Below are 21,506 nucleotides of genomic sequence, written 5' to 3'. Positions count from 1 at the left end.
CTCTCACTCGTGGTCGAGACGGTTAAGTAGTTTTTTTTTTTAAATTACATTTTAACCCCAAACAAGGCACATTGCCACTTTGGTGTAGGGGGCTACTATCAGGAGCAGCAAATACTGGGGCACTATGTTGGGATTTGGGCAGCAAGATGTCGGTTCACGTTACACTTGAACTTCTGCATGTCAGTACAGTTAGGGAAGCAGGAACCTGGAATGGAATTCCAGAGTCTAGCGGTTCTGGGGAAGTTGGCTTTGGTTTCCACCTCCGCGTCAAGGCTTCCGGATTCAATCCCTTTTTCCGACCAAAACTATTTTTTTTTCTTTTACACCTTTAAACACCCGGGCAAAGTTTTTTTTTTTTTATTACTTCGCTTATTCTTTAGTTTACCTCTCCCCCATACACAGGTTTATTTATGCCATTTTTTTTTCTGTTTTTTTTTTGGGGGGGGGGTTTACATCTTTTTTATAATATTTAAGCAGGGTTATTAATTACCTCCCCATACACACACCTACAAACACCCGGGCAACGCCGGGTACCCTCCGCTAGTCTTTAATATAAAGGGCAAAAATCTGTTTAAATGTATGTATGTATGCCTTGCAAAAACTTTCAACAGAGGCGACGGATTTTCACGAGATCAGTATCATTTTGAAGCTCAACCCTTTGGACGACAAATATTGAAAAATTGGCTAAAAATATTAATTCCTTTACCCTCAACGTGGCACTTTTCTACAGGGAGGAGTAGCAAAAAAATCATTCCTTCATGACAGTTTAGCCATACACGCATGCACAAAAATGTTCTTTCTTGAATTAGTCTAAATATCAAAAGAAAAAAAAAAAAAAACGACAATTTCGCTGACGCGGTCATAGACCAGTCGGTATGGTAGCAGCGTTGTTATCTTAAGATTTCACATTCGAGCCGAGATGTCAGGCATATATTTTTTTCGATGTTTAAAGTTTTAATATTGAAACAGCGTTACTTATGCCATTTTTTTCCATGATGTTCGCTGTTTTTTTCCCCCGATTTTTAAAGAAGTTTTAATATCGTTCGCTTATTTTTTTATTTTGCATCACGTTTGTTGTTCTTTTTTTTTTATAACGTTCGCCTATTCTTTATTTTCTATTTTGTTTTGATTTACACCCTCCCCCCACACATACACCTTCAAACACCCTGGCAACGCCGGGTACCGCCGCTAGTACTAAATAAGAAAACAGAAATTCCTGAGTATATATTTGGTAGTTTCCATGTCGTTCTTAATCAAACGAAAAAAAAAGAAAAAAAATTTTTTATAATTTTTTTTTTCTTTTTTAAATATATAAATAAATAAATAAATAAATATAAAGGATAAGCATACAGTGTTCCTCCTCTGAATGTCTTCTTTAAAACAGCAATCAAGGACAATGGCAGAATATGTTGATTCATTCAAATTATGTATTTTTATTAGGAACAAAAAAAAAATCAATGCAGAGAATTCTTTTTAAATATTTAAAAGGAAAAATTGCTCAGAAAACACCCAAACAGCTTTACCAAGAGAGGAATTAAACATGTTATGCATATCATGTAATGAAGAGAATGTGTTTGGAAAACCGAGGGCATAACTTGAAGATTATATCCCATATGTGCAAGGGAAACTGCCTGGAAATTGCTTCAACATAAACTTCAATTATTAATTTCATTTGTGATTCATTTCTTTTTCTGTATCATCTTTGATTCATAATGAACATATTTAGTTACCTGTATCTTGTCTGCTGTATTCTATTGCCTTCAATATGAAGGACGAACATTTGCAAAATGCCAGCAGTCTGAGGAAATAATTTGTCAGAGTAGAAAATCTACGGACATCTATGGTGATGGAGGCGGGGGGGGGTGATTTTGTTGCTAGTTAAGTGGATTATTTTACATTGCTGAGGGTACAAGTGCAGATAGTTCATTGAAACACATCCCGTAAAAGTATTTCTAAAACAAGCACAGGGATGCAAAACTGAAGTGATGCAACAGAGGCTGGAGTTTGACAGACCTATTGAGTTAGAAATTATTGTTTTTGCACAAGAGAAAGAACTTAGTGGCTTATGTGTCTATTTAGATATTGTAAAAGTATTCCACGTATGAGTGAACAATGGCTTTATAGTGATATACAATACTGTTTAGTGTGAGCAGTTTTCTAGCCCAGTAAGGGGAGCCTACCTTCTTTGTAGAAAACTTGGCAGCATTTTCTATGTATTTATTCAACTTTATGTTGCCTAAAAATTAGTGATGGGACGATTCCAATATGAAATATTTCACGTAAAAAAAAGTGTTATTGAAATGGGATAGGTATTTAGAACACTAAAATATTTACAGTTAAATATTCATAATGAAACATTAGAATTTTAGTTGAGAATAATAATATACAGTTAACTAAAACATTACGAGTGACGTGGAAGAACAAAGAAACAAGATCTTGATATAGTCACATAGTCAGTGAGAGAGTTTGTCAGTCGGTCAGTTAGTTGGGGATTGAGCTAGCAGATGGGGATTGAGTTAAGTCACTGAGCTGTAAGCTCGGAAGGAATTTGGTCCATGGAAGCATCTAGTGGAACACAATTAGTGAGGATGTAGAACATTGGAGAAGCATGCAAACTAATGGAACATTATGGAAATAAAGATCTAAAAACTGTAACTCAGCATTTTGTTGTTTCCATTCGGAAGAAGGTGCTTTCATTATTGGTGCAATCATCAAAAGAGGGGGAAGGGGAGATATGCAACTTTTCTGGTGCCAAGCATACAAAGATAGTATTTGTCTTTTTGTTAAAGAACTGTTCCTTGTACGTTATTGTCTCGTTTGGTGAACTGTATTGAATACTAGCAGATGTACTCGGTGTTGCCTGGTATTAAACATAACGTTAAATTCCTTTAAAAAAAAAAAATGGAAAGAAACTGAGACATGTGTATGCGAGTATTATATTTTTTTCAAACACTTCATTTCTTGTAAGTAAAAAAAAAAAAAATGCTTGAGCTGAAATCAAAACCAACACCTAAAACTATCAGACCAGCTTGCCATGATCTTTAAAAAGTATTTTCAAACCAATATATTCTTAGCATAAGATGTCATGTGAACGATTCGCACATGTGTAGTCGTTGACAACAGTTGACAAAAGATAAAAATCCGATGACCCCAAGTACCAATTTTTCAATTTTGACTCCTTAGCAGTCCTTTTTCTGAATGAAAACCGATTAAAAAATTTTCAACGGGTCTGAATACTCTATATACTAAATTTAAAATCTGTAGATAAAAAATTTGTTGAGTATATAGGTTGAGAGCTGTCCTTACACACACATACACACTTTCACTTTTATAGATATATAGACGTGTAACATGCACCCGAAAATGAACATTATACAATTACATGAACACTAAACGATACAATTTAAATACACGTCATTCAGACTTACATGACACAGACACTTGGTGTATACAGTAATTGTTTTATCTTAACAGATGCTAACCATCTCAATGCTCATCGCCAGCCTCACCATAATTTCTGGGTGAATCATCAGCAACACCCAAATGTTCATGGGCCTTGAAGATGATGTTTCAAGCTAGCAGTTGGCTTGCACACTTTGCCACACATATGGCAGACAAAGTTGAGTATTGAAACTGGTTTCACTTCTGCCTCCTCTGCCCACATGTTTTTTTTTTTTTGCAGTTAATGTAAGCAACGTTTGAGAGGAGCATCCAATCACAAGCCTCACATTTCAAACTGTTCAACGACACATTGCCGTCTCTAAGATTTCTCTCGAGCTCAACATGATCGATTCTTTTCCTCTCAAAAACTGCAGGTCCACTTCTAACTAGCCTTCTCTATTCAGGTCAGCATTTCACTAAGGTTTCTCAGTTCTGAACAGGAATCTTGAAGGCTTTAACATTGTCTTTTATGCATATATGCATATGTGTACACCTGCTATCCAACAATTGTTAAGAAGCACAAAAAAAAAATAATAACATCCGAAACGTCCTTACCTGCCAGAGAACTTTCTTCCAGGTGTCTTTCTGAAGTAAGCTTCCATGAGCTGAGAGGGTAGAGAAGAGGGTCTGACCAGCACTTTTTCTGGTTGCAGGACGCTGGTCCACACAGAGTTCACCAAGTTTAGAAAACAGGCACATCCAGAGAATGTCAAATGGAGGCATGGCGTTTGAATCGTTTGGATTCTCATTTGACTGACCAGAATCCTCATCGAGTTCTTGCTGGATTTTCACTCGGTTCTGGTAGAAATAATCGGCAATGTTCCACTGAAAAGAGAAACAGAAACAATGAGCAAAAAAGAAATGCATTACAGTGAACCTATATAACAACTATAGAGAAAATAGGCATCGCATGCCTAGTAGAGAGAGCGGGCTGTGTTCTCCACAGCACGTGATCCAGTTAAAATGAAATCAAGTATGAAGTCATCTAATAATTTGCATTTTCATTCGTTTTAAATATTTAAAAAGTAAAAATGCAATTCTATTGCTCAGAAAACACCCAAACAGCTTTACTGAAAGAGGAATTAACCATGTTACACATATCATATATGAAGTCATGTGATTCAGTTAAAACAAAATTATCTAATAATTTGCATTGTCATCAAGTGACAACACACACACGAGAACTTGAATGCCTACTGCAGAGAACTTGAATGCCTACTAGACACTGTCCTCGAGTGCCTAAGGTCTCTCTGTAAAGGGGTTTGTCAGAACAATCTGGCATGAGGATACTTTTTCCATAGAAGTAAACCTTGACCAAATATTCAAAATCACATAGTATTCGCTGCCCAAATAAGATCTCACTATGGCTAACCCATATTAGCTTTTACGAGGACTGGTGCACCTTCTCCAAGTGATGTTACCTCAAGTAATAGCACAAAACTGGATACTCCACCAGACTAGATAAATTCTTGTCCTGGAATTCAGTAAGACCAAGAGACCAAAACAAAAGATATACTGCAACGTATAAAAATGGTTTATTGGGGAAAGGAAAATTATGTTCTCAATTACTTTACTAACTCAGTGTTTGAGAAATAAAGAACTTTAATGGAACATTCAAATATCTATGTATCTCGTATAGACTTCAAGTGTTAGCCCCAGGTTGTGGGCCCCTTGATTTCTGAGAACTTCAACTGAAGTAAAATAAAACAAAAGTAATAATATTCAGTTGGGTTTAAATAGCTGTTCTCCTCATACATAGTGGAGGGTGGGGATCGTTTTGTGTGTGTGCATGCATACTATGAAGGAGAAGTGAAACCTTTTTTTGAACCCAACTGCATTTGTGATAATCTTTATTTAGTGATAATTTTTATGGGAACTGTAATGAAAAAGAACACTGGTAAAAAGACAAAAGAGGAAGACGAAGGGGATGGGTTGGTTGTTTTACGGCATATCAACCCTTTTCAGGTTATTTAATGCCGAATCCAAAGATTTTGAAGAAAATTTTTTTAATAGAATATATTTGTTGGTTTCAAGTCGGTTTCTATTTAACCCATAGTTGGCACTATCACTCCGGGTCAGAGTGGACTTGGGAGCAATGCCAATTAAAGAGTGGCTCCACACTCCACAAAGCCCACAAGCTGGGGCTTCACCACTGGATATAGTTTAAGGTCATATCCAGGACTGAAGACGAAGGGGAGAAGATGAAAAGCGAAGACAAATGTTATGTAGTGACCCTTTGGCTATGATCACGGCATACTGTCTGTGTTATGTTGTGGCGGGCAGTGCCAAGGGTCAGAACGATTATTATGATAAATTGCTAAATTATTTAGGTTAAAAAGATATTCAGAAAAATGTTTAAAAAAAAAAAAATGTTAGTTAGATGTTATGAATAGAGGAAAAGCATAAACAAAGTTAGTTTGGAATTTAGTTTAGCCACTGAGTTAGTTAGCGGACAGGAGTTGTCTGTGTTGTCTAATGGAAGCCTCTACGTACGAACTAAGAAAATGTAAGAATACAAATTAAGAGCTGCAAACTCCAAGACGTGGAACATTTTGGAAATAAAGATCTGGAAATGATAACTCAACATTTTGGGTGTTCCATTCGGAAGCAGATGCCTTCATTTCAAATGCCTACCACCAGAGGAGAGGGAGACAATAAGGTATGTGACCTTTTCAGGTGTCAAGCAGACAAGGGTGTTATTCGTTATCGTCAAAGACTGTCTGTGTATTGTCCCGTTAGTTATTCATGAATATGTGAAAGCACCCATATGCACATAGAAAGACTATTGATTATGTACGTAACAAATCGACGCGTAGACACACACTCGCATACAAAGATAAGTAACTGTGCTATAATTATGTTAAATATTTAACTGGGGAATTTTGGCTCAAGGAAAAATATTATGAATAGAGGAAAAGCATTAACAAAGCTAGTTTGGAATTTGGTTTAGTAAACAAAGATGTGACTGGCGTGACAAACGATATTGTCCATTCTGGCTGATGTAAGAGACATGCAAGCCAGGAGAAATAAGAATTAGGAGTTAGTCTGAAACGAAAAGGCCAAGAAATGAGTAAGTAGTTAGCTAGCCACTTGGTTAATTGTTTCTGTGGTCCGATGGAAGCATCTACGAACTAAGATGAAAGGGAGAACATCAACAACTGCAAACTCTGAGATGCAGAACATTTGAAAATAAAGATCTGGAAATGATAACTCGACGTTTAGATATTCCATTTGGAAGATGATGCCTTCATTTCAGGTGCCCGCTGCCAAAGGAGAGGGAGACAATGAATAAGGTATGTGACCTGTCGGGCGTTAAGTAGACAAGAGTGTTATTCGTCATTGTTAAAGACTGTCCATTTATTGTCCCGTTTGTTATTGTCGTGAATATGTATAAACATCAACATGCACATAACAGATCAATACGTACAGACAGCCATGTACAAAGGCAACTGTCCTTATAATTCTGAACACTAGACAATACACGAGCATCGATTACAGAAACACGCATACTTTATATTACACTAGACATACAGAGACACAATTATATAAATCTGACAATAGAAGATGAGGAGCCAAGAAGAAAATAATGAAGACGTCTATGAAGATGATGAAAAAGGAAACGATGATGACAGAGGTAATATAAAATAAAAACCGGCTGCCACATCACCATTGCGACTACCAAAAAATAGCCAGCAGATTCTGTTAACAATATGGATGCACCATAGGGATGAAAAACATCTCATCTATAATATAAATCTCCCCTGTCTGTTTAAATGTATGTATATATGTCTCACAAAAACTTTTGACAGAGACGACGGATTTTCACGAGATCAGTACCATTTTGAAGCTTGACCCTTCGAACGACATTTATCGAAAATTTGGCCCCAAAATTAATTCCTTCACTCTCAACTGGGGATTTTTCTACAAGGAGGGGTCGCTTTTTTCGCTGATATTTTCGAAAGTCATCGCCTCTATTCAATTGTCTAGCCTTAATTTAAACCTACGTCACTTCCGGTTTGGCGATGGACGCAACAGCTAACGTGCAGCATTTTTTTTTTTTTTCACATTCTTTTCCTCCTTCGCAGTACAGGTTCGAGCCTGCTTACTATAACTTTTTTTTTTTGCTCAACCAACGCCCTTAAACACACCACTTTCTTTCCCGCCTTTGCGTCACGGGTTCAAGGCTGCCTGCCTACTACAACTTATCTTATTTTTTTTGCTCAACACGCACCTACAAACACCCGGGCAACGCAATGCACCCATGCTAATATAAAATAAAATAAAATATTAGAAAATCTGACATTTAGAAAAAAAGAAAATGAATGAAAATAGAGCTACAAAAATAAGAAACATATATAAAAAATGTACAGCTGAATGTCAGTAATATATTGGCCACATTTGCCGTCATGAAATGCTATTTTACAGGAAAAACAAATGAAACTTTCACTGTTGAAAGTCCTTAAAACATGATATTGAAAAAGCACTTTAAGGCACACAATGTTAAGAGTTGAAAAGGAAGGCTTCGACATAAGTTTGAGTGCTTGTTTGTTTATATTGGTGATTATTTAAACTAACGCATTTCAGGTGAAAATGTTATTATGTACTTGTGTACCCTGCTGAAATTAGTATAAATTCTGAAGTTTACAAAAAATGATCATGTAGAAAAATAAGAGGAGTGTTCTACAAGTAATACCTACTATTTTTTTTATCCCATCTAAATGCATGAGATTGCAAATTGCATTATGATGAATGAACTGATACATTCAGAACTTTCATTTCTTTGTTGCAGATATTGATGGTGTGGTTGGTTGGTTGTTTTTGTTTTACGGCATGTCAACACTTTTCGGGTTATTTAATGCCGAATCCAAAGATTTTGAAGAAAAATTTTTAATAAAATATATTTGTTGTTTTCACGTCGGTTTCTATTTAACCCATAGTTGGGACCCTAACAGGTACTACCACACCGGGTCAGAGTGGACCTGGGAGCAATGGTAATTAAAGGGTGGCTCCACACTCCCCAAAGCCCGCAAGTTGGGGCCTCACCACTGGATATAGTTTAAGGTCATATCCAGGACCTTGATGGTGTGAGATGCTAAGAAAGCAACTCCTGTCATGGACGTGCATCATTGAATTTCTAGCAAATATACATTGAGAATGGTGATGACTATGCAGAAAAAGAAGTTCGGGAGCATAAAAGGGTCACTCGTTTTAATAATACAACTTCTGTATGCATAACTCTTCAACTTTTTGAATTAAAAAATAAATCGGGGGCTTTACTGTCGTAATTACAAGTAAAAACAAAATTTTTCGAGTTTAGCGATTTGAGTTTTAATGCATGTTTTATTGATGGAGAGTTCGCAAGATCCAAGGGAAGTAACTGCAATTGATAATTTTGACTAAATCAACCATACCCTCATCTTTAATCCAGATATTTGGGATCGTTTTTGTGGCTGATTTTTTATTTAAATAAATTCTACCATGTCAGTTACTGGATCATTTTCCGTAATTTTTTAAATTTATACTTATATCAGCAGGACATGTAAGTACGTAAGAATGTTTTTACCTGAGATGCGTCAGTTTAAAAGATCACTAAATTTTAGTTTCCTGTAAAGTGGATGAGAGGGGTCAAATCTGAAAAAAATTAGCTGGAAACATAAAACTCTCACCCATGTTCAAATACTTTTGTTGGTTTCATCCTTGCATAAACTTTGCCCCCAGGAATTCTTTCAGTTTGCCCGCAAGCTCAAACCTTTGGCATTTCTCTTCTTTTGTGCATTTCAGATGTATTTCAAATGGGAAAGACGTGAATGCCACCAAATATCGTGAGCAAAATTTGGCTGCATACAATTACGATATACTTGGGAAATTATGGTGTGACTACACTGTAATAGCAAAATCCGCAAAACGAAAACTCGATTAAAAAAATATAGTAACTACTGACTCTTTGCATCAATTTCATCTAAAAGCAATGACATCTACTTACTTGGCATGTCAAAAATACTTAAATATTATCGCATTATTTAAAAAAAAAACAAACGAGTTTTTCATGTTTATTGCAATAAAAACTTAAGATATTTCTTTGAGAGCACGTGACATAAGGGAAATAACTCAGTTATCCTAAAAACAAGGTAATTAACTCCTATTTATAATTGTTAATGCACAATTTTTTTTTTTTTTTTTTTACACGGTGGTCACCGCTTACCAAGGCCCGGAAGCCACTCAGGGATAAGGGTTATTGCAAGTACAGTACGTTAGTGTGGAGATTTGATGAAGTGTTTACTTAAGAGAGCGGTTCATTAGAAATTTGTTAACGTTGGACTTGAAGACATCCAAGTTGTAGTCAGGTGGGAAGCAGGCAGACGGAACAATTTATTTAAAATAAACAATAGTTACATGCTGTTTACATCCCCTTGAAACTCGCCGGTGTTTTGTTAGTCACACATTTTATTTTCATCAAAAAATTGTTTTCTTTAATAATTTTTTTCTACCTTATCGTTTTTCATAATTTTTTCATATATTCATAACATATTAAGTAAAGGTTATTGGTTTGTTTTAAATTCAATATTAAAAATTTCGAATTTCGCTATTACAGTGTAGTTGCACCCAAATTTTATATATACATGTTAAATTTCATTGATTCATCTTGAATAGTTTGTTTTTTTTTTTTACAAAATTTTTGTTTAATGAAAACACAAAAATGTCTACTCTATTTTTAGGAAAAAGGTGGTGTTATTTTTTTGTTTCAATTCTCATATTTCAAAAAGTTATGGACGAATTTTAATAATTTCAAAATTAAGAATCTTTCATTTATATCTTTTTATAAATCTCCATTTTTATAGCAGTTTCATTTTTCTGTGAGCATTGCTAAGGAATATGTGAAACATTGTTCGGAAACCAACACATTGTGGCCTCAGTTGAAAAGCAGACAAAGAATAGAAAAGAGCTTCAACTCGCTTTTTTTTTTTTTTTTTGTCGTACAACATTTCCTCATTCTCTTCTTTAGATGATGCCCTCATTGAATCATCGGCTCAACTATCATCCACGCCTTTCACGTGATCTCTAATGTTATTCCAGTTTCTAACATGATCTCTTTTTTTTTAATCTTTATTTTTCCCTACCAGTGACGTCATATTGCATGCATTTGCATCCGTGCAATGTTACATATGCAGGTATGAGCTCTGACCCTATGTTCAGACTCAGAAAACTTAATCTGGCCTACACATGGTCACAGGTTGCTCATGCAGGCTCTAGATCAGAGTTTCCCAACCTGGGTGCGAGACCATATTCCAGAAGAGTTTAGATCATTTTTTTTGTTGTTTTTTTTTTTTGCAACGTACTAATTTTTTGTTTTCATTTTAAGGTTAAGTATTTTTATCGAGAGTTATTCACATCAATACTGCTATCAAGACATCCAAATACAGATGGGCAGGGCAGGGCAGGGCAGGGCAGGGCAGGTAGCCAGACACCATGACAACAGATGGTCCATCAGGACAATGGAATGGACAGCTCGTGAACATAAGAGGCCAAAGGGAAGACCAATAACAGGATGGAGGGACGACCTGATACAACACATGGGTCCCACATGACAGCAGATAGCAGCTCGGGACAGAGATGGCTAAAATCCAGGGAGGAATCCTCATTGAGTGATAAAACCCTTATATATTGATTGATTGTTATTAAGTTATTATTATACTGTAGTTGCACCGAAATTGCTAAATAAATAAATAATAATAATGCCGTATTCTCAACATAAGATATGCAAACGTTGAATTGCTCGAATTTTCTGGAAAATATCTGGTTTGTTTTAAAGCATATGAACCATGCATTAATTATATAAATCCCCCACTTATTAAATATTAGATTAATTGAATACACAGTACAAAACGTTCTATTAGTTGAGTATCAGTTGATTAAAATGTTTCCCAAAGTAGTTTATTTGTAATTGAACCATTCTAAAGTCTTAGACATGTGAAAAGGAAATAAATAATGTTTATCGAGAAATTATTTCTCCGTTTCTGCAAGCGTATTTAAATGGTTTCATTTCATGCTTTGTTTTTGTTCAAATGTATGTAAATAATGCAATTTAACTTTATATATACATTTATGTGTAGCAGGCCGCCCGGCATGGCCCGGTCGTAAAATACACAAATATTATATTACAATTAATGCAGAATTTTTTATTTGTTATAAACAGAAATACCGTGGGTATTAAACGTATCATTCAATTCCTTAAAAAAAAAGAAAGAAAAACGGAAAGAAAATGAGACATGTGCATGTTTTTTCTAAATAGTTCACAAATAGTTCTAAATAAAAAAAATACTCTAGCTAAAGACAGTGAGTCAACTACGATAACCATTAGATCAGCTTGATAGTATTTTTAAAAAGATAAAGTACACAAAAAAATTAAAAACACTATGTATGATGTATATAATTAATAAGTTAAGATAAAATAAATCAGACACGATGGAAGAAAAATGGAAAAGGAGAAGATCAAAAACGCAGTGTTGCATTTCGCTTTTATGTATTCAGAGGAATCAGATTATATATATATATATATATATATATATATATATATGATGATTGCAACGTCTTGTCAGACGAGTGCCACTCCCTCAGAAATTTAAAATCCATGAGCCCAAATGCCTGAGGGAGTATCTATACAAAGATGATGTTACAGAGTCTTAGCTTTGTACGACAGCTAAGTCTCTCTCTCGGTTCAAAATGTTGAGATCCAGCAACAAGCAAGAGCAAGATAGCCAGCAACAAATTAAACTGCAGACCAGCTTAATGCGGGTACTGGTCTCCTGCTTTATGGTTTTTTAAATCAGAGATTTGCTTCTCCTAGAAAGGTTGCCTTCACCACGGCTTACAGGAGCCCTCTCCACCCCAATACACACATACACACACACAAATATACACGGTGCTAGTTGGCCGTTGACCCAGAAAAAGAGTTCATTCGCCCTTTGGAAGGTCTTGTTTTTAATCCTCCAGGGAGACTAGCCGCCCTCCTCACCAAACAAGTCTGGTGGGGGAACCAGTTTAGTCGCAGGTGACCCGACCATGAGGCAGGTAGTACTGGGTTACATGGTACCAGTAGCATATGACATGACCTGACGCCATATATATATATATATATATATATATATATATACACACACACACACACACACACGCTGTTTAGTTAAGCTTGCTAGCTAATCAGATTTATTTTTGTTCCCTTCCATGGATTAATGTTTTCATTAGCCAATGGCAGGGGTTCTTCCAAACAAAGGTTTGGCTGACTTTTACGTCCTCTTCTTTTGTTCTGTTTTGTCTAAGAGTGATACAGCTTCTTGTGACTGTGCCGAATTAATAAATGACCTTATTTAAACGTGTGTGCTTGGAATACTTTTTCTGGTGCTGGTTTACTTTAGATTTTTTTTTTATCTAATTATTCTATTTTTCTTATGAGTTTTTATCCTAAAGTAAAGTTTACTCTGTAGATACAATTTTTTTGTTATTTCACTTCTACAGTTTTATAGGTTTCGAGGGTCTTTAAAGTTTAGAATTTCAAATTTCTTATTCAGACATAATTTACACAGGACGTCTAAATATTTGCATGTAATGGCCTGTAGTATTTTTAACTAGATTATTGGTGAACAACTGTTTTATTTCAAATAAGGACACCAATTCAGCGCATTCACAGAAAAAGAGGATGTGTCACCCCCACAGAAAACAGCAGGCAAACATAGATGCCAATTTAATGCGACCAATCATGCATTTGCTTAGTGATGAAAAATCTGTTTCAAACTAAAACGTGACAGATTGATGGACAAGCTCGATCTGTCTGGACGCATCTGGAATTAAGCTACCCTAAAAAAGGTAACAATGTCGCAAATGAAATGCTTCCTGCACAATGAATGAATCAAATAAACCTGCTTAAATAAAAGGAAAAAAAATTGACATCTTTGAACGAGGAGAAATGTATATTTAGATATGAAGAGACGAAAAAAAAAAAAAAAAAACAACAACCCTGAAACGTTTAAGAATTGTTTCTATTGTCATTAGAATAGAGATTTCAAAGAAAGTAAGAAAGGTTTCTCAATATGCACCCCGCCCCCACCATGCTTTCAGTTTAAAATAAGAATGACGCTTTCCATTCATTCGGATGGAACAAAAAAATAGGAGACATTATTTTGGAATGTTCCTTTTATAATTGTGGTATCTGTTGTAATATTTTTGCCTTATTAAGAGGGTATGATTTGGACGATTTCATTTATAAGCATGAGTGATAAGGACAAACCAATCAGATGCCAGAATAGCTTTATATAAAACTAGCAGTTCAACCCGGCTTTGCTCGGGCCTATGTACTGTTCATAACTTTATGTGCATATGTATTTCTATATTAAAAAGTTTGACCCAGGTCCAGGTAACTAACACCTAAAATTTCAAGTGTTTAGACCCAATATTGGCAAAGGAGTTTGGTAGAGTCTGCAAAGGTCAACTCTTTCAACTTTGACCACTTGGCAGCCAAATGTTCACCCAAAAACTGATTAAAAAGCTTGCTGCATGTCTGAATACCCTTTATGTAAAATTTCAAATGTTTAGACCCAAAACTGGTTGAATAGTTTACTAGAGACCGCAATGATCAAATCTCTTGAACTTGGCAGCCAAATTTTCGGCCAAAACCTGATTAAAAAGCTTGCCCTATGTCTGAATACACTTTATGTAAAATTTCAAATGTTTAGACCAAAAATTGGCTAGCTGAGTAATTTGGTAGAGACCAAAGGTCAAATTTTTAAAAACTTTGACCCCATTAATTTATTGTTTTGAGCTCAAATCAAATTAAAAAGTTTGATCCATGGCCAAGTAACCTACATCTAAAATTTCAAGTGTTTAGACCCAAAATTGGTAGAGTTTTCAAAGGACAAATCGTTGAACTTTGACCCCTTTACAGTAAAATTTCTGGCCCAAAACCTATTGAAAAGATTTTCCCAACTCTCAATACTCCTTATGTCAAATCTCGAGTCTGTAGACTGAAAATTGACAGAGTAGTTTGGTAGGGAAATGTACACACACACACTCACAGGCAGGCAATTTCACTTTTATGGATATATAGATATACTGAATCTCTGAATTCTTTCGCAATAACTTTCTGTCTTGACAAAAGAAGACAACTACATTCTGCTGATCGTGACTAGATTAATTCTTCTCTGACTGGATTTATGCAACCATTTTTTTTTTCTAGGGAGAACTATATCTTTCTATTTCAAGAATGGTTCTACACTATTTGAACACAAAATAGACTCTTCCAATTACTATATAATATTTTGAATGAAATGCAAAGAAGTTAAGTAGGAGAAGCGTCACTGCCAATATTTTGTTGCTGTAATTCAAATCTGTTCTTCTTTTAAACATATGTCGAGTCATTTTGGTAAAAATTTGATACTTCAAATTCTTCAAATATTTATTTATAGTGTTTGGTTTGATTTGGTTGCTTTGTTTTAGGGCATATCAACCCCTCTCAGGTTATTTAATGCTGAATCTAGTCATTTTGATAAAAGTCTTTATGTTTCAAGTTCTTTATATCTTCAAATATTACTTCATGGTGCTTGGTTTGATTTTTTGTAGAAGGAAATTCTTGTTTTTGTTTTTGACTTTGCATAACATGATTGAGTTTTGCAAAGGAAAAGGAAAAATAATAACATCATTGTTTGGTGTATTTTTGGTTACAAAGATAGTATCTTCAGACAGTCTGATCTGGTAGCACCAGTTACCCTAACAGATATTACCAGTCCAGGCTAGAATGGACCTGGGAGCAATGGTAACTCAAGAGCAACTCAACATTTCTCATCACTGGATGTCATTTAGGGTAATTCCCAAGCTTAATACTTTTTGGAGCGGTAGAATGATCAGATCACTTTTCTTGCGACTTTAACAATGGATTTGATCTAGGTCTTTGATTTCAAATCCGAAGGTCAGTCCCCAAAGACTATTAAAGCAAAAAGCTTTTTCAAGGGGCAGGCGATTCATTTCAATTGGGACAAAACATTTAATCAAGGTTTTCTCTATCTCTCAAATGTTGAGTTTGTAATGCAGCAAAGGACACCCATTCCAGAATAAGAATTCATCTGGTCTGGTTGAATATCCAGCTATGTGCTGTTATTTGAGTTAACATAGTTTGGTGCATTCAACCAAGAAGGGAAGCAGGACAGCGGAACAGTGTTCCACAGGTGAGCAATTCTGGGAAAGAAGCTTTGATCATAGATTCTGCATTTATATTTAGGAACAGATAGAGAGTGGGGGAAATCGTTCATAGTGGTTATAGCTAGTCGAGGGTTTTTGTGAAAGTTTGGCAAGGGGAAACGATAGATTGGAGTTCAGTCGAGTACTTACCATGAAAATAACGATAGAGCAGAAACAGGCTCGCGATATCTCTTCTGTGGGTTTGGTTTGGCTTTACAACATATCAATCTTTTTTGTCGTGGGGGTGGGGGTATTTAATACAGAGTTCCGTAATTTGGATTTTTTTTTTTGCCATGGGTTAGATATTTTAACTTAAGTAAATCAAGCCAGCTTTTTTTTTTAGATCATTAGGTGTTGTGGACTCTTTTTTTTGGGGGGGGGGGTAAAGTCGGATTGAGTTAAGATTATATTCTTTTGTATAATTTACTTTTTTCAGAAATGTAAGTATTTTGTTAGAATTTATTTTTTTAAACAGTGTGTGTTCTATCCAAATGCGGGACAAAACCACTTCCTCCCTGCGATTTGGAAAAGTTTGTTATTTGGACAGTTATTCCATTGTTCTTCGTAATGAGATTATTAATTGTTTGTAGTCAGAGTGTGGAATTTTTATATTGCTTACATTGAGTTTTAGTGCGTTTTTTGGTAGCTATGTTGGTTTTTTTATTCTTTGTAATAGGTTGAGGAGTAGTGGGTAATTAAAGTTTTGGTTCTTTAAGGATTCAAGAACTGATAGGACATCAGAAAAAATCATAAATTTTTTTGTGGGTGAGGTCAGTAATTAGGTCTATGACTGGCTTCAGCACTAACAAGGCCAATAGCCATTAGTCGCGTGCTCTCGTATAATGAATGAATGCGTGAATGTAGGATTGATATGAAATTCTTAAAGGTAAACTAAAATGACCGAAAAATTAAATAAAAATTTCAGGAAAAACTAATGGACGGTTATCCATCAATCATCCGGACTAACGGACCCATTGAAAACATAGGCCCCTCTCTGATAAATCGGGGGACAAAAATGTTACTCCATACCCCTTGCTTAAAAAAAACAAAAATAAAATGTAAATGTGTTACAGACCGACTGATGGAGTGACTTGCATGTGACTAAAAATGCCCTAGCATGGAAGGGTTTCCCCTTCTATTACCAAGGAAAAGTTATAAATGTAAGTGCAGCAGCTGTTAAGAACAGATACTACACTTTGATCTTAGCTATGTGGCCAAGGAAAAGTTACAAACATAAGTACTGCATCTAGTAACAACAGATACTACACTTTGATCTTGGTCAAAAGGCCAAGAAAAGGGTATTTATTTGCTCCCCCACCGAGCAAATTAGGCACAAGGCTGATTTTTAATGTGAGGAGTGAAGGGGAGATGGGGACCAACTCCCCAGGGATTAGGGGAGCTGGATAGTGACAATTGGTATGAAGGATTGCCCCTACATTGACCAAGGTCCTATATGTGGGGTTGCCCCCACATATTGTCTTTGCTTGCAGTATCTTCCGGAACAGATATTACACTTTGATCTTGGCCAAAAGGATACTACTCCGCATCCAGTTCTTTGGATCCGTTTGTGTAGATATGCTGATCGTTTGGGTATTTTTCCTGAATTTTAAGGAGTTTTTCTTGATATTATGGGAGCTTGTTTAGTTCAAAGATAATTTCAGTCTGTTTTAGTAGGTAGAAAGGCTTAGTTGGTTGACATTATGAATGTTGGTGACCGTAATACCTGTATCTTCCACTAGTTGTTTCATGCAGAGACAAAAAGGTTTTATAGCTTTTACTTTTTGGTCAAATAGGTTTTGGTATTGAAGATGCAGTTATGGGCTGGATTTGTTAGTTGTGATTTTTTCCTATGATAGAGAGAGTAATCTAGTGAGTTTGCAATACAGTCATAGGCAGGATTGTCTGAACAAGAGAGAATTTTGGCCAAGTATTGTAAAGCTAGTTTGTTGCGTTAAATTAATAATGAGGGTTTGTTGGCTTCTGCATAGAGACTATCGATGGAAGAAGTTCGGAAGGCTCCCAGCACAAGTCTGAGACCCTGATATTAAATGGTGTCTAATGTTTTTATGTATGGCTTTTTGGTGGCACTGTAAATGAAGCTGTCATAATCTAGTTTTGATCGCACTAGTGATCTATATAATTTCAATAGGGTTTGTCTGTCTGCTCCTCAATCTGTGTGGGTAATGACTCATTAGCTGGAGAATTTTGTTACATTTATTTTTTAGGTGTTTGATGTGGGGAAAACTAATAAAGTAATGGTCTTTTGTCTAATATTAGCCCTAAAAATTTATATCCATCTACAACAGGAATCTGGGTATCATCCAGTTTTAAAAGAGGATCTGGATGCTGTTTTCTCAGCTGACAAAAGTGCATGCATTTTGTTTAAACCAGAGCCAATTATACTTGGTTGATATCTTTGTTTTCAGTATGCATTCCTCAGCTATTGAGATGGTCTCTGTAAATTCAATGATTGGATCTTTCTCATGTTTTCCAGGTAGTAGTTTATGTTTGCATAATAATTTTAATTTTTTCCAGTTAGCTTTTTTTAAGGTTCCAGCGAGGAATTTCTTTAGGTTATTTAAGGACCAAAGTGTTCCAAATGTTATTAGGAAGTAGTCACTTCCACAAGTGTCCTCGTGCACTGTCCAGTTCTAATCTATAAAGATATTAGGATCACTTATAGAGAGGTCAATTTTTTTTATTTTTTTTTTTATTACATTTTCACCCCAAACAAGGCACATTGCCACTTTAGTGTAGGGGGCTACTATCAGAGGCAACAACTACTGGGGTACTATGTAGGGATTTGGGCAGCAAGATGTTGGTTCACGTTGCACTTGAACTTCTGCATGTCAGTACAGTTGGGGAAGCAGTGACCTGGAATGGAATTCCAAAGTCTAGCAGTTCTGGGGAAGAAACTACTGGAGTAGAAAGATATTTTACATCTAGGGATCTTTACAGTGTGGGGATGGGATTTTGCAGCTTGTCAGGTCTGTCGAGGGTGTTCACGTCGTGGGGGCACAAGTACTTGCAGTTCATCAGAGCATTCACCATTAAAATACTTGTAGAACAGGCAGAGGGATGCAACGTTTCATCGATGGGACAGAGGCTGAAGCTTAGATGCCAGTTCAGGGCCTATCAGATTTTGAACCTTGTCAAGGAGCGAGAGACTAGTAGCCGATGCACCAGCCCAAATATGACAGCAATACACCATACATGGGCGAATGGTTGCCTTATAGAGGTACAGGATACTTTCGGGTGTTAGTAGTTTTCTAGCACGGTAGAGAGAGCCCACCTTCCATGCAGCGGCCCTGGCAATGCCCTCGATGTAATTGTTCCAGCTCATGTTTCCTGTGAACGTTAGGCCAAGGAGCTTGAAAGACGTACTCTCAGATAAAGAGTCATTGGCCATTGCTATAGGTGGTAGAGAAGGTTTCTTGTAATTATTGAATGAAACTAGTTTAGTCTTGGCGGCATTGAACGTGACCATCCATTTTTGTCCCCATTCCACATCCTCTAGTGTTTCTGACATTTCTTTAGATATATGTTCATTTGTTTTCCTGTCGTGCATGTTATAGAGTGTGGTGTCATCAGCATATATACCCATCTCAGAGGCAATTTTGTCGGGGAGGTCATTTATGAATATCAGGAACAGTAGAGGTCCAAGGATAGACCCCTGGGACACTCCCACATTTATATCATATTGTTTAGATGTACGACCGTTGAGAACAACCTGGATTTTTCTCTTATCTAAGAAGAATTTAATTATGTTAAGTATTCTACCAGTGATACCGTATGATCTAATCTTCCTGAGGAGACCCTCATGCCGTACCCTGTTAAAAGCCTTAGATATATCTAGAGCTACCGCTCTACCCTCCCCCGCTTTGTCCAGTGAATGGTATATACGTTCAGAGATTACAGTTAGGATGTCTGCTGTGGAACGGGCTTGTCTAAATCCATATTGTTGGTCAGTCAGAAGTTTAGCCTCTGTAAGGTGATGGACTAGAGCATGGTTAATTAAGGTCTCAAATATTTTGGCAAAAAGTGGGAGGAGGCTAATGGGGCGATAATTTGATGGGTCAGTCCTTTCGCCAGAATTCTTGAATACTGGTACCACAGAAGCAGTTTTTCAACAGCCCGGAAAGCAAGATTCATTAAGGCATTTGTTGTAGAGTTTGGAGAGAACTGGAGCTACTTCGGCTGAGCACTTTTTTAATAGCACAGCTGGAATGAGATCAGGTCCACATGCTTTTAAAGTGTCAAGGTTTTTTATGATATCATGCACCTGAGAAGGGGTGATTTTCATATCCTCTAGCATCACGTCTGTCCACATAGGAAATTCAGATAGGGGCTGGTTGGAAGGGTCCAGTGTGGAGTTTTAGGCAAACCGACTGAGCAAACAACCTCGTGATTGTTGGTTAGTGGGGGAATTGTTGATTGCCCATTATTTACTACACTGTTGTAGATTTTCCAGAAGTCACGAGTTCCTAGTTTTTGTGTTTTGATGCGTTTTTAAGCAGTTTCCATAAATTCTCTCTTAGCTGTCGCTATTTCTTTCTTAACGTTACTTCTAGCTTCTATGTATTTCTGTCTGTTTGAACTGGACTTATGTCGGTTAAATCTGCGGTATGCATGCTGCCTTTGAGCAATGGCAGTTGCGCAAGTCGAAGTAAACCACTGGGGAGAGTGGGGCTTGCTATAGAATTTCCGCATGGGAACATGCGCTTCGATTGCAGTTTTGAACCATTCAGCGATCTCGTTTGCACACTGTTCAGCAGGAAGAGAAAAAATATTTCCCCAAGGGGCATCTCTGATAAGATCTCTGATGGCTTCCCAGTCAGCCTTTTTATAATATCTCGTTGTTTTGAGCACTGGCTCTTCAGTTTTGGCTCTAGAGTTTAGGGCGATTTCAACCATTATCACTGCATGATCAGCATTCCCAAGTGGGCTGTCGGCATTCGTTATACAATCATCAGGAACTGTGGTCAAAAACAGATTTAAAAGTGATGCGTATTGTTCTTCCTTGTCAATTCTGGTCTTCTTCAATTACTGAAAACGAATTTGTAGCAGAATGAATAAAGATTGGTTTTTGTTATTATATATGCATAAATCGTTATTGTTAATATTTTCTTTAATGATTCCTTTTCTGTCTGTGTCCGAGCATCCCCAACTAGCTTTCGGCTGTTTGGGAGTTATTTTCAAGTACAGCTTCAGTTGATGGCAGTTGCCGTATGCTGATTCTCAATGCCTCAACTAGTTCTTGAAGTGTCTTTTGTGATTCCCTTTAGTTCTAGGTTTTCTGTTGTTTTTAGTTGGTTTTTTTATTGCACCCACGTACAATCTAATTGATTCAATGATCTTTCTGGCTTTGGTAAAGCTTATGTTTTTTGTATATTTTAATTCATTTATTCAGAGGGGGGAGTATGCTGGATGGTTCTCACCATAATTTGAGCATTTTATGTTTCCTGGTCTTCATTACTGCTACATTTTGGGCATACTGTTTTCCTGGTGCAGTATTCTTCGTAGTGGCTGAATTTTTGGCAGCGAAGTGGTCTGGAGATATATGTTTCTACTTTAATGTTAATATATCCAATTTTGATTTCAGTTGGTGGGGTGGGAGTATTGAAGGCTAATATGTATTTGCGTTTATTGTTTGTTCATTTCTTTTTATTGTAATCCTTTTGGTGTCCATAATGTTTTTGTTTTTTTAGGCTTGTTTTTATTTATTCTAGAGAGCAGTTGTTTAATTCTGGACATCTGATGACTCCTTTTGGGACGTTGAATGTTTTGTGAGGGGATATATATGTTTATATCATGGAACTTTGTTAAATTTTTTTCTGCTC

The 21,506-nt window shown here is 36.3% G+C and overlaps 1 protein-coding gene across 1 annotated transcript in view; it reads right to left on the bottom strand.

The window, feature by feature from the left end:
* The window catches only part of LOC145256176 (protein MON2 homolog), a 1,437,553-nt gene that overhangs the window by 473,018 nt on the left and 943,029 nt on the right, over window positions 1–21,506 (bottom strand). Inside the window, exons 26-27 of the mRNA XM_080114764.1 lie at window positions 3,997–4,266; window positions 1,731–1,758 (exon numbers count right to left, since the gene is read on the bottom strand). Coding sequence (XP_079970890.1) covers window positions 1,731–1,758; window positions 3,997–4,266 — 298 coding nt within the window. The remainder of the gene's footprint in view (window positions 1–1,730; window positions 1,759–3,996; window positions 4,267–21,506) is intronic.

This window comes from Euprymna scolopes, chromosome 32, assembly GCF_053919585.1.
Source record: "Euprymna scolopes isolate OS-2025 chromosome 32, ASM5391958v1, whole genome shotgun sequence".
NCBI classification, from domain to species: Eukaryota; Metazoa; Mollusca; class Cephalopoda; order Sepiida; family Sepiolidae; genus Euprymna; species Euprymna scolopes.
Note: the sequence above shows the minus strand (reverse complement) of the source record. Positions and strands in the feature narration are given on the sequence as shown.